We start from the raw sequence: 13,606 nt of genomic DNA, 5'->3' as shown, positions 1-13,606 counted from the left end.
ACTTAATACCGTGGCCGTAACTCACCTCGCGCACGCACGCCCCCCCCCCTCTCTGTTGCATCAGACTTCTCTTCAGGGTGGGGGCTTTGAATCCGGAGCCTCAGAAAGTCGGCGGGACCGCGACCTCTCACTCACAGGCGCGCCGCAAAAATCGTCCCCCTCCATTTATTGAAATTGCGTTCATTTGGAAAGTCTGCCCAATTGTCCGCCTGATAATTGCAGAGACGCTTTCTTCTCGGAAGCACTTTCGCTGTCCGGAGAGGCATTAACGCTCCGAAACGGAGGCAGGGTTACACTTCAGAATTAGCGGTGGAATGGTCAATTTGCTCCAGGGCCGCTCTGTGTGGCTCCTACTGCCATCATGAATAATAAAAAGAAACATAAATGATGCTTCGGTGACATTATATTAAGGGACAGCGAAATGGAGCAGAAATGCCCCAACGCTGTCCCATGCGATTCCAGCTGCGAAAGTACCAGACCGAGAGCTGAGCTGTGAGACGCATGACGCTCACGGCCCTGAACTACTGGCTGATTCGACATGGAGGCCGTCAGACGTGGACGTGATCTAGAAAAGTCCAGGTGACACTGCGTGGCGAGGCTTCATGGGGCCATTCGCTGCACTACTAACTGGAAACCCCCAACACAGAGGAGCAACATGGCTGGCAAAGTAAAGAGCAGCAATGACTTTATAATTAGCTGTTAGCTGACATGTTCGTCCAGAAAGAGACTTCCTGTGTTTTTCTTACTGCTGTTTTACTGGAGAGATTCAGGTGAAGCTTCTCGCATAAGAACATTACTTCTCTGGTCCTCCTGGGATCACGCCAGCGAGGTTCGGGATGTTTATTTAACTAGGCAGGAGCCTCCTCCGTTATTTCACAATCAGCCAAATGAGGCCCCAAATGGTGAATATGTATAATGGTGAAGATCTGGGCCACGCCAGTGCTCTGCGGATTGAGTTCTGAGTTTGATTTCTTCTGTCTGTCCCCACCCACTGTAAGTTTGTGATTATGTATTTGTGTCACATATGCCGCTGCCCCGTGTGCGTGATACATTCAGCACGGAGGTCAACGGTGAATCCATCATGAAGCTTTACAGGATATTCTCCCTGACAGGCCAGCAGGGGCTGGGGGAGTCGGCCGCATGCATGTAGCATGTGGCTCTGGGTAATTGCGGTCCCCGTGCCTGCATTTCAGATGGGGCGTGGGGGCGGATAGCCTGGGGCAGGCTCCAGGCAGGTGACCGCCCGGACTCAGCCGGCGTGCCGGACGCCTCCGCACCCTGGCCTCCCGCCCGCACCTCCCCGCTCCAGCTGATGACTGGCAAGGTCGATCCCCTTGCCTGCCAGTCTGTCCAGGTGGGCGAAGAGAGGCAGGAGGAAACAGGAGGCCACGTCCGAGACGGACTGACAGAGGGATGAACGTTTCGGAGGATGCTGTTCAAAAACCGAATTCTTTCCCTGAGGATCATATTCAGCTTGGCAAATTTTCCGGCGCGTGACTCCTTCAGGAGGTCCCTGTTTCTCGTTCATTTAGAGGCGGCACGTTTTTTTGCCAAATGTCAATCACGGTGTACCCCCACCCCCCCCCCCCTCCCCCGGCAGAAACAGGCGAGGAACCATCTCCTCTGCTGAGTAGGGAGTTTATCCCCTTGGTGAAGCAGGCTGGTGGATACCCAGAAAGAGGAGGCTGGTAAAGAGGAGCAGTGGGCTCCCATTCGAGGGGGATCAGTCCGAGCTCCCGTGACAGACGACGCGGGAGGTGGGAGACAAGCTTCTGAGATGCTGCAAATGGCTCCCAAACAGGTGAGATACCCACAAACATGTGGACCTCATCTCAGACAAGCATACAAGCCAGGGACAGACCCAGGCATCGTCTTTCGGGGAATGCTGCTGAAATCGGACCTCCACGTCTAGAGCTCATCAGCATTTGCGTGGGGGTCTGACGTGAAACTCTGGGCTGCAAGTCGAAACTTCCATGGGATGTTGCTGAAGCTCTCGTCACACATGTTCGCAGGTCCAAATTAGTGAAACCCCATAATCCTCTTTCCTGATGGTCTGATCTTGCCAAGAAGGAGTTCTGAATTTTTCCTCCCACGAGATAGCTTGTCTGCCCACTCACTGAGTAGCTGCCTGCTCCCCTGGGATTCGACCCCATACCCATCCGGGTTATGAGTTCATTAAGTTTCATATTTGCCTACTTTTATAAACTCCCTCCATTCGCCTTGGTAGAATTCTTTTATTGTCTAATGTAGTTCAGGTTAGAGGTCCGGAATGGAATTCGAACAGCAGCAATTACCCTGGGAGTTGAACCAGCAACCTATTTGTACTGTTTTTCTCTTCAAATAATAAAAACATTATTTGTTGCCGTTGTCTTTGTCACCTTTATTTAGCTTTAAATGTACTTTGAAAACTCTGCCTCATTGCCTGAAACTCTTGTTTGGGCTCGACAAAGAGGAAAAGCACAGCCATGCGAGTCAAAGCAGAAGCATTTATACCGTTAATTATTCACTTTATTCTTATTTACTATTTATTTATTCATGCAGAATTTTTGAGTGCCCCCCCCCTCAACCCACTGCTGGTTGCCCGTAGTAACAGAAGGATTTTGTTACTGGGTGTCTGAGGGTATAAAACACAAACTCTGCGATGCACATCAAGCCCCTCTGCATTTAGCGATTAGCATATCCGTGGTGGGGGGGTGGCTAGCTTCAGGCTGGGGGAGAATGAGTGGGGTGACACTCCCAGAGACTCACCACTCACTTGCTTACTGTTGCACACGCAGTCGCTATGCAGCTAGATAAGGGCTTCCAGACACAGCCGGGCAGATATGTGCTCTGGGGAGGTGTGGCTTATCAGAATAGGATGGGGTCATGCAAATTTATGCAAATGAACCAACCTGCGATCAGGTTTGGCCCCGCCTGCTTGCATGGACTCCCTTACTGAGATTGAACACGAAAATAAAACTTAACTAATGGCACAATAAAAGTTAAGTTTGGATTACTTTGATTTGCAAGCATGAGCGACCAGACACCACAAGGTGAGTGGTGGAATATGTCAGGACTTTGGCATTTTTCCCCCACTGGTTTGGACGCCGTGTGGACGGAGTTGGGCTTTAAACCTTATATGGTGCGAGACATTTGTCCAAATAATGGCTAAGAATTGTAAGCCAAAGTCAAACAAGCTCTAGTTTGCCCAGGTAAACCCCCCCCCCCCCCTAGAATGCATGAACCGCCACCATGCTTATGGTGCTCGCGTGCGTCCTTGCCCTCTAGAACCAACCAGGCCCGCGATCCACGACCCAATGCCTGATGATGTGCTTCGGAAGATTGCGGAAAGGGGGAGGCAGCCAAACCCACAGCTTCCCACCTTTGGTCAGTAATTTAGTTATTCACTCACCACCTGTTCCCCCTGTAAACAGCCTCAGGCCAGTTTTTCCTCTTCAGCTTTAATGTGCAAGTTCTGCAAAGGAGGGCGGCGGCGGGGGCGGGGGCGGGGGGAGCGCTGTATGATAACTATGCCAAACAGCCTATTTTTTTGGAGCCAATTCTGGCCACGCCTGCCAGCAGCAGTAACGGCAGTTTAGACGGCAATCACGTCCTCCCCGTAATCTGACTTCCGGCTGCGACGGTGCGCGGCGGTCAGGCCCGGGGTCTCGCCGGGGGAGAGTGTGCGCCATTCCGTGACGTCACGCCGGAAAAAGTCGTGAGAAGCGGTACAAAAGTCGGGAAGTCTTAATCGCTTTAAGAGTTTGTTTGTTTATCCTCTGTTGGATGTGCGTGTATGTGTGTCGGCTGGGCTGCTCTGGGAGCGCTTACTCTAGGATTAAAAGGATGGCACGACAAAAAGAATAGATCCGTCTACATTAATTCATCTCCGAATAACATTTTCTGCCTTATTGTTCAAGCCCAATATCGGTGATGTGGCCGAGAGCGACGCAAAAATGCTTCTGTGGGAAACTTTTAGCGCCGCCGAGTGGCTCTTGATCTGAAGATGTTATCGGAACACTATCTTCTGTCGTGCAGGGTTTATTTATTCTGCTTCGAGGTGGGGGAGGATTTTACAACCTGCACTTCTGTGGTAGAAACTGACAGCGGCGTGCGGGAGGAACGTGGAGAGAAGATGCCACTAAAATAGAAACAAGATGCAGCTTCATGCAAATTTACTCTTTGACCCAGATGTGACAGCAGGTCTAAAAGGCAGAGCGAGACATCAACACCTCCCAAAAAGAGCCCCTCTATTTAAACATCGATCAGAATCCTCTATCCTTTATCTCTGCTTGTTACCATGCAAATATTTATGTGATATTAACACATTTTATGCAGTTTAAGGGAAAAAAAACAAGAAAATATTGTCGATATAAATATTTCATCGTGGCGTCTGTGTTATTCTGGAATATCAGCATGCAGTCCTCGTAGGTTTAAAATAAACTCACAGCTCAGTGAGCGGAGACGCACTGTGCGCTTAAAAAAACCGTTCAGGGAGGCGCATGCATCACACTTTGGAAGCGTTGCGATGGCTGTTTATAAACGTAAGGCCGTGTTTCCTGCATCTTACTGGGCCAAAGTTGGACTTGAAAGAAGAACTCTCATCCGCTGATGCCACGCATATTAAAACGGAAATCGCCGAGCTGCCGAACTGGAAAAGAGTTACTATGAAGATGATGGGCTGCCAGGGCGATGGCTGCTGCACACGAACTGCACGGGGCGCAGGGAGGCGGCTGAGATGGTTCCGGAAGGCCGCACTCACGCTGGATGTCAATGGTGACCCGGGTCTCCTTGCCTCCGGGGACGGCCTTGTTCGATGCTCGGCAGGTGATGCGCTGGCCGCTTTCCACGCTGGACGCAGGGAGGTAGAGGGTGCTGACCGAATTCTCCCTCCGCCCGTCGCGGAGCAGGGTCTACACCGGGCAGCGTGGGGTGGTGGGGGAGAGGAAGAGGGAGAGATGTGGTTTAGGGACAGGGGTGTGGAGCAGGGCAACTGTATGATTTACTTTACTTTTTTTGAGAAAGTAGCAACTGGGAGTTAATGGCCTTGCTCAAGGGCTCAATGGTGAGTCCTGGGATTTAAACCAACACTCTTCTGATCACAGGTACAGTGCCATAACCTTCTGGGGCGCCCACCGCTCTTACATTGATATTTGTGGTAGGATTAAGGTTGGATGGGTGCAATGTAACTCCATCCTCCTACCACAACTGCCTGGCTAAAGAACAATGAAATTGGGTAACGGATCTGCAGAGGGTCATGCTCCCCACGTATCGATCCAGTCCCCAAGGCCGCCCCCCTAAGGAGCTCTCTGAAACTCAGATGATTATTTTGTCAGCCGACTTAGAGAAAATCGATCTCCCCCGATGACCTTCATATTTCACTCAACATGGGCGAGCTTTGATGAGAAGGCACCAAGCTCCGAGAGACAACCACTGCCCTGACTAGGACTGGCCAGTGCACTAGAGGAGCCTGCTGTGGCCTGTATCTTATGAGAGCATGAATTAGCTACCGAGCCAGAGAAGGACCAGCTAATCACTGTGACACATAGGGTGACCACCTAATTCATGTCAGGGAGACACTATGGCTACGTTCACACTGCCAGCCACATCGTTCAATTCCGATTTTTTGCTCAGATCGGATTTGTCTATCTTGACGGTTCACATTCATAACTACAAGTGACCTGTATCTGACTGTAATGTGAAAGCATCGGTCCTCCGAAACGTCACGCATGCGCACGTTGATGCATTTTTACACGGGTAAAAAGCTGGTCGTAAAATTGGCATGTTGTGCGGCCATGACCGCTGCGCTGATTCGGGTCTTTTGCCTCCTTAAACTTTGACTTCAGGCTCTTTATTTTCGTTGGCATTGTAGCCACGTTCGTCTGTGTCCGCGCTGTGTCATTTCTTTGGCAATTACTTCAATTACTATTCTATTACGATAGGTTCCTTCCAGTTTAGCTTGAACAGATTAATTTCCCCAAATATCAACTAAATCGCCAACTTCTCCATCCTTCCAGTGACTGTTATCGCAGCTCTCCCCCATTTTTACCTTCCCGGGCTGCCGGTGCAGGCTGATGATGTCATCGCATGCGTATAAGCAAAAAGCCACATGAATTCCGATCTGAGCGTCACATTCAGGTCGTATGGCCGCAAATCGGATACGTATCAGGTTTAGTACCACATATGAAAGTGACACAAATCTGATTTAAAAAGATCAGATTTGCGTGTCCACACAGCCCTGAAAAGATCAGATCTGTGTCACATTAAGGCAAAAAATCTGATTTGAGTCACTTCAGCATGGCAGTGTGAACGTAGCCTAAGAGTTACTTCACGTTTCACAAGCTAAAACTGAAAGGCTCTTGTGTTCAGCTAAATCGTTTGGTTCGTCTTGTAAAAGGATAAAAATGTGTACCTTTGCTTGTTAGTGGGGTTGTACCCTTGTAATTGTACTTTTTAAGGTACAGAAATTGAGGAACATCCCCAAGGTACAAACAGCATTAATGTACCATCAATGGTGGAGAAATGTTCCTCAGAGTCCATTTCTGTACCTTAAATGGTACAATTACCTATAGTTAAGGGTACAATTTTCAGACCCTTAAGGGTACAAGCAAAGGTACAAATGTTTACCCTTTTTTCTGAGAGTGTAGCTGTTGTGAAATTGTAGCATTAGCTAGCCATTGTCACAAGGTAGCATTAGCTAACCACTGTAAAATGGCAACGTAAGCTAGCCACTGTCACGTGGTAGCATTAGATAGCCACTGTCACAAGGTAGCATTAGCTAACCACTGTCATTTGGAAAAACAAGCTAGCCACTGTACTGGAAAAGCATCTTGTAGCCACTGAGACACAGGAGGATGAGCTGGCCACTGAACCTTGCAGATGAAGCAAGGCTACAATACTCACAGCGACAAAGGCCGCTCAGTCGGCCGCGTCGGTAGCGGCAGAAGCCGCAGGTGCTAACAGGCACAGTCAGCTGCTTTATTAGCTTGCTGATCACAGAGTACACTAGTCAGGCTCTCCTCTCCGCTTTCTTACAGCCAGTCGCCCCCTCTGGCTGATTTATTAACAATAAAATCCTCTTTTTGCTTTGCTAACATATACTTTACATTTTCAGAAAGGAAAAAAGGAGGTTAATTAGCCTGTAAGTGGCACTGCGGTTGTGAACGCATTTAAAATCTTGCCCGAGTGCCGGCTGTTCTTTTCCTTCCACAGGAGGTAATTTGCAAGTGAGACATCTTCAATTATATTTTCATTAATAATTATGTATATATACTGCAAACCGTTTGTAGAGGTGAGCACTACAGAGCATGTAATACAGTGTGAGCAAATGGGACGTGGCAGCCATATCGAATATGAATATATACATACATACATCACACGCATTTCTGCATTTTCCCGGGGCCCAGAGCAATCGGGCCTGCCAGTGATTCACTGTCGTATTCCAGCTCAATCAATGTTATTTGTCCCCTTTAGAAAACGACGAAAAGTCTTTAATGGGATCAGCGCCGGTGAACAGAAATCAGCGGCAAAAAAAGAGAGACTTTCATGCTCGATTCATTTATATGGAAATTGACACTGATTATACATTCGGGGGGGAAGGTTAACTACATCATCAGCTGCTGCTCCTGGGTGAGGTGGTGGCAGGTGGGGGAGCCGGGGGGGGTGGGGGCTGGGTGAGCAATGGAGCACGTGTTTTTGGGGATGCGGGGCCACGGTATCGGTTCTGAATGTGGGGATCTTGTCCGTTGGCGGGGTCCTTTTCAAGGCCGGCTCCCCTCCGCCTGTGGAATGATCGCTCTGTGTAAAGCGATTGCCGCTCGCATCGTCTCACCTTGGAAATGAACCATAATGTCAGCTCCTTAGCCGCCAAAAAAGAAACATTCTGGGCTGAGTGTTTACCGCTAATCTGCCGTGACGATCGCACGCTGGCCGCACCCACTGGGACCGGCACTCTTGCTCTGGTTATTGGATTTGGTTTGTTTACTGTGACACCCAGCTCATTTAGAGCCAGAACCTGAGCCAGCTGGGTACGTCCAAAATGGGGCTCCTGTGGGCACCAGGGAAGCTTCCGGAACGAGACCCGACATTCACGAGCCAGTAGGGAAGCACAATGAAGCAGCATGGGTCTGTTATCCCTGCCATGTAATCACCCATAATCCTCTTTGTTCTGCCCCACCAAAGCTTACCTTGGAGTAGGTGGCGCCACTGAGCACCTCTCCATCCCGGATCCAGATGATGGATGCTGCTGGCTTGGCGTTGTTGGCGTGGCAGGTCAGGTTGAGGGGGTCCCCCGCTCGCAGACTCACCACGGGGGCGCCGGATATCACCGGGTCATCAGGGGGCACTAGAGACGGGGAGGGGCCACCGTCAGCCAAACAGAAAGAACTCATCCAGGTGCCAGAATGGGAATCTACACAAAGCATCGCTCATCTTATCTCTCCTTCCCCCCGCGTGTCTCACACGGACGCCCACTGGCGAGCACCTCGTCGTCATGCCGACTGCTCACCGCGAGCGCTAGAAATACAGCCCAGAAATCGAAATGGGGGGAGGCTTTCACTATCACCGTAAGGATCGGAACGCAGCCGGGGCAGATCGATGGGCGCGGTGTGGAGAAGGCCTGCGGGGTGTGGAGTGTGCGGAAAACAAACGCAGGGTCACGTGACCTTCTTAGCGAATCAGCGGCTGCGGAGTTGAACTGGCCGAGGGCCATGAAACGCACCTGTACAGAAGTCACTTGTCTCACTTTGGAAAAACCACACCACAGCAGGCTAACCAATAACCATACTTAACTAACACTCTACTATCCTGTACTATATACATTCCATACATATGCTATGCATGCACACGCTTTCAGTCTGAGGGGGCGGAGAGACCGCGTGGGGGGGGGGGAGGGGAATTCAGGTCTGAAACTGGCACTGATTGCAGCCCCCTTCTCCTGCATAACAGGCACTGATAGCTCTGGATTTATTCAAGCTCCAGTGAATTATTGATCGGGCCCCTTAGCTAATTAGAGAGATGCACGGCTGCCAGGTGGAATTAAAGCTGATTCGGGCTGTCATGCGTGTGCATGTGTGTGCGTGTTTATCTGTGGGGACACATACCTGTGATTAGCTATAGGAGGGCTTACAAAAGCTCTTCCTTTAACTATTATTGGAAAAATGGCTAAACACTCACGCTGAATTATTTATCCCCTTTTGGCCGGCTCTGAGAAAAGCCTCTTTGACTGTGCCCATTTCACTCTTTGCCCTAAAAACCAAGAAGGAGGGATATTGGCAAAACATAATGAAAAATAGGGCCACAAAGGAGTGGTAAATTTCTGGAAACTTTCCAGAAACTTTCCATTCCATGGGAAGTTAAGCTTGGGAATTTTGAAAATATTCCAAGTTCGAAACTTTCCATTGGAAACACCAGGAATAAATGGGATGTAACGGAATATTCCCAGAATTTTGCAACCCTAATGGCAAAATAAAATGTGTGAACAGATTTGCCGTGGATAGACAGTGGCGTAATCTGCAGGACATCCCTGCACTTCTTCATCATAAACGAGGAAGACGAAGCCCCCATGGACTGGGTAAGGCAGGCAGGATTTTGATGATGAGTGAAAGCCAGTGCAGTCATACCGTAATTCAGGATATGACTGTGGCATGTGCTTCCTTTTGCTTCAGGAAAAAGAGGCGGTACCACACTGAGGTCATCCCGGTGAGACCACATCACAGAATCAGCTCCAGTAAATCTTCTCTCTACACCTTTTCCCCTGATTGTTTATCAGATGTCAGATTCAAGAATTAGTCCATTTATTTCCGCAGCTGAGGAAAAAAACTCTTCCTCACATTTCATTCACATTCAGCTGACGAAGTTTCTGATATATCACGGAGGCGCCGTGAACGAGGGGAATGCATGTTTGTTTAAGATGCCCTTCGCGGTGTCGGAGCTTGTTTCGCTGCCTGATGCTGAGAGCTTCGCCTGGCTCCGTTTGCGTGTTTGCTGAGAGGATAATTATACCCAGAGGGACTTATGAAGCTGGTTCTCCGTTTATCCTTTAAATCATCTGGATGCTAAAGGTTAAGCATCCTGGGACTTGAACACGTGACACATTTTTAATCACAGGCGTTTTGAATACACGGCTTCTGAAGGGCAGGCCGACACAGAGAGCGACAGGCCGTATGCACTGTATGTGAATCCGGTTCTTTAACCTGCACACCGTCTGGTGGCAGAGAAAGAGAAATGCTCTCTGTCTGGTCTGTGGGCGTGGCAAGTGGCACTCCGAGTATGGCTCCGCCCCCATCACCCCCTCAGTGATGTGTTCGTCCTGACCGTGGGTCCCTTCTCACATGCGCTCGAGAACCATCTTGATCCTGCTGTTGTTCTCCAAGAGAGAGCCAGCAGATGAGTTTCATTCATGTGGCCGGGCTGTACCCACAATAAAAACAAACCCATCATCCCAGGCCTGCTATCAGCCTTGAGATCTTTGCCACCGACGGCCTGTGGTCGTCCGGTGGCAGAACGGCAGATGTTTAATTTCAAGATGACTGCACCTAGAATCAGCTTGACCAGTTTCTGCACCGCATAAGGAGTCGTCCAGAAATTGCACATTCTTATGCGCCGATTTTGAAGGAACGACAGAACGTGTGTTTTTGTTTGCTGCTCCCCCACGGAGACCATGAATTTGTGCTTGGCTGCTCCTCTCGTCCTCTCAGTCTTCGCACAGATGGGTACAAATGCTCTCCTTCCTGGTAGATGCATGTCTGATATCTGCCTGCTTAGCTTCTTGTCCTCCAGCGGGCAGAGATCCTTACAAAGACTGCGAGGTGTACGGTTCACACTTCCAACGCGGATCAGCTGTCAAGCCTCTCGCACCCTTTTGTATCTGACCATAGCCAAAGATTCCGCTGTCAAGTTTCAGTGGAACAAATGCGTTTTTGGACCATGATGCATTGTGGGTAACTGAGGAAGACCGATAACCTGGCCAATCCGCAGCTGGGGATTCCCCTTGTCTCTTTAACAAGTTTCTTTCTTTTTTTAACACACTTTTAATGTGATACATTATACAGTAACAGCAAAATTGAGAAATGAAAAATGAGGCACTACAGTGTTCAAGAAAGGGAAAGGGGGGTGCCAACCTGGAGGTGGGGAACAAGAGGGATGCGTTTTCACGATGTCGACGCCACGGGCTGTAGAAGCGAAAGAAAGCGCTGCACCTCTGTGTGTGAGTGAGCGGGCGAGCGGGAGAGAGAGAGGCAGCCATTAGCAGGGGATTTAATCTTGTGATACGTGGCCATTGATGCTAAACTCATTTGATGCTGCCTGATGAAGTGCGTGTCTAGGGGTGAGGATACGTCGAGCACGTTAAGTACTGAACCATCAGCGCTTTCTGTGGCTGCCTGCAGCCTTAATCTCAAACAGCTCATATCTCTCAAACCTTGGGACATCGACCGCCGATTTCAGGGCTTTCAGGCCACGGTCTGCCTGACAGCGCTGTCCTCCAGGTGTCATGTGACGTGTGATGTGGCCAAGGGGATCTTCCTTCTGCAATGACAGATGAAGCGGCCTGCTCCTGTTTGAAAGATGGCCCCCGTTTAATCTCAGATTATCTCCAAACCAGTGCGACTATATTCCGGCTTCCTGCTCTCCTGGGATCGGGAAACACGAAGGATAAAAAGGGAATGAGACAATAGCTTTTTTATTCCGGAAAGCAGCATGCGAGAAAAAGGTTTTTTTTTTTTTGCTGGGGCACGTAGCATTAACTCCCCCTACCCCTCAGATAAGAGATGCCACTGGAGTTAATTAACTGGCGCTGAGATTAATGTGGGTGCATATGGGCCCCGGACCGGCTGATAAGGCGGCTCGCTTGCCGTCCCGGCAGTCGGACAGACCTGGGGGCATGTTTATCCATCGTCAAGGAAACGGGATCTATCTGGTTTTCCATCAGAAACAAGGAACCAACTGAGAGGTGTGTGGCAGATCCACTGTCTGTCATCCACCGACTGCATCTGTGATCCAGCATCTGTGAGCTACCATCTGTGATCCACTGACTGTGAGCTGCCATCTGTGATCCACTGTCTGTGAGCCACCGTCTGTGATGCACTGACCATGAGCTGCCATCTGTGACTCAATGTCCGTGAGCTGCTGTCTGAGATCCACTGTCTGTGAGCTGCCATCTGTGATTGACTGACCATGAGCCGCCATCCACCGATCGCGAGCCCCCTACCTGCCGATTGTGAACCCCCACCCCCGAGCCCCCTTCACCAGCCCCCATCGACCCGTTCCTGGTGTTTTTCTGCGGCCTGCTCTCTGCCTATTTCCATGACCTTACAGCTTCTGCTCTGAAATGACCTTGACGGAATTCCACCCCCCGTTTGCCCATTAACACTTAATCGTCTTCCTCTGTGCTACTGAAGTGATGTTCTTCAAAAGCTATTCTTCACAGCAGAACCTCTCAGAATTGTTGCCACCGACTGGCGTTTACCTCCAGACAGGCACAAGGTCACACGGAGAACTTATTAATTACCTCCAACAGAGTCCAGACTTAGACCTCAGGTCCAAGATCCCAGTGGTGTTCTTAATATGTGGAAGTCTCTGAGGCATGACTATGATCTGCCCATGGGTCGGAGACGTCTGGCTTCTTTCACACAGGGTTTTGTTCTGCTATGCCTTGGATCGCTGACTCTCATGGCACCTGAGATGGAAGTGGCTTCACTCCATTGGTTTCGAGGCCTTGGAAAAAGCAGAAGAAAAATAGCGGCACGTACAGATGGAACATTCCGGGTAGGGGTCTGGAATACGGCTGGTGTCCTTGGTGGGACGCCTTCCTCTCGCTCCTCTTGACGCAAAGGCTGCTCTTTCTCCTGCTGTTTGTAGCTCAACCTCATCAAGCAGCTCCTTCACACTCATTTGCTTTTCACTAATAAATATTCAGACGAGCTGGGAGGCCCTTGTTCTCTTCGACTGTGTTTTTGATCATGTTTTCATTTATCTTTCTCTTTCTTCGCTCCGGTTTACTGGATGTTGTCGGGACAGGGGGCACCATTAACGGCATGCAGAGCGACAGTCAGTGGACGCTCGATGGGACGCCGATTCGGGTGACGTAGTCCTTGTCACCGTCCCGTTTCTTGCCGGAAAATGCAGCCGCCTCCCGAAATATCATCCTGCGAAGCACGTCACATCCAAAAGCCTTTTTTTTAAAAAACTCAAATGACAAACATAGAGACGCAGAAGCAATCATCTAGATCCTCCATTATGAGCTGCGTGAAAGGAAGACGAAGCACGTTCCCGTATTCCGCAAACCCGACTTCATATTTGCCAGAACAGCTCGTCCCCTGTGGTGTCTGACGAGTGCTGATCTTTCCCCCCGAAAAAATAACCTCCAGCGCTGCTGGACAGACTGCTGATGATCTCGCCAAAGGAACAGAGGGGGAAAAGCCCGCAATGACACGTGAAACCTCTAGCAGCTCCTCCTGAAGTCCAGCACAATGCTTTGGCTCACAGCACGTTATCATCTCCTCTCCGTGACAGGAAATTAACTCAAGCTTTGAACGAGTGTTAATTATTAAACAGAAGCTAATAACAACCAAGGCTCCTTTAGATGTTGTCTTTAAAGTAATGGGAATGTACACAAAAAAAGCAAAAA

At 49.7% G+C, this 13,606-nt stretch overlaps 1 protein-coding gene across 3 annotated transcripts in view; it reads right to left on the bottom strand.

The window, feature by feature from the left end:
- LOC111850599 (kin of IRRE-like protein 3) overlaps positions 1-13,606 on the bottom strand; it is a 120,620-nt gene that overhangs the window by 23,457 nt on the left and 83,557 nt on the right. For all 3 annotated transcript variants that reach the window (XM_023824644.2, XM_023824645.2, XM_023824647.2), the window contains exons 4-5: positions 8,166-8,323; positions 4,742-4,892 (exon numbers count right to left, since the gene is read on the bottom strand). In XM_023824644.2, coding sequence (XP_023680412.1) covers positions 4,742-4,892; positions 8,166-8,323 — 309 coding nt within the window. The remainder of the gene's footprint in view (positions 1-4,741; positions 4,893-8,165; positions 8,324-13,606) is intronic.

The sequence above is a fragment of the Paramormyrops kingsleyae genome, chromosome 24, assembly GCF_048594095.1.
Source record: "Paramormyrops kingsleyae isolate MSU_618 chromosome 24, PKINGS_0.4, whole genome shotgun sequence".
Taxonomy (NCBI): domain Eukaryota; kingdom Metazoa; phylum Chordata; class Actinopteri; order Osteoglossiformes; family Mormyridae; genus Paramormyrops; species Paramormyrops kingsleyae.
This window is presented reverse-complemented; position numbering and strand designations above follow the sequence as displayed.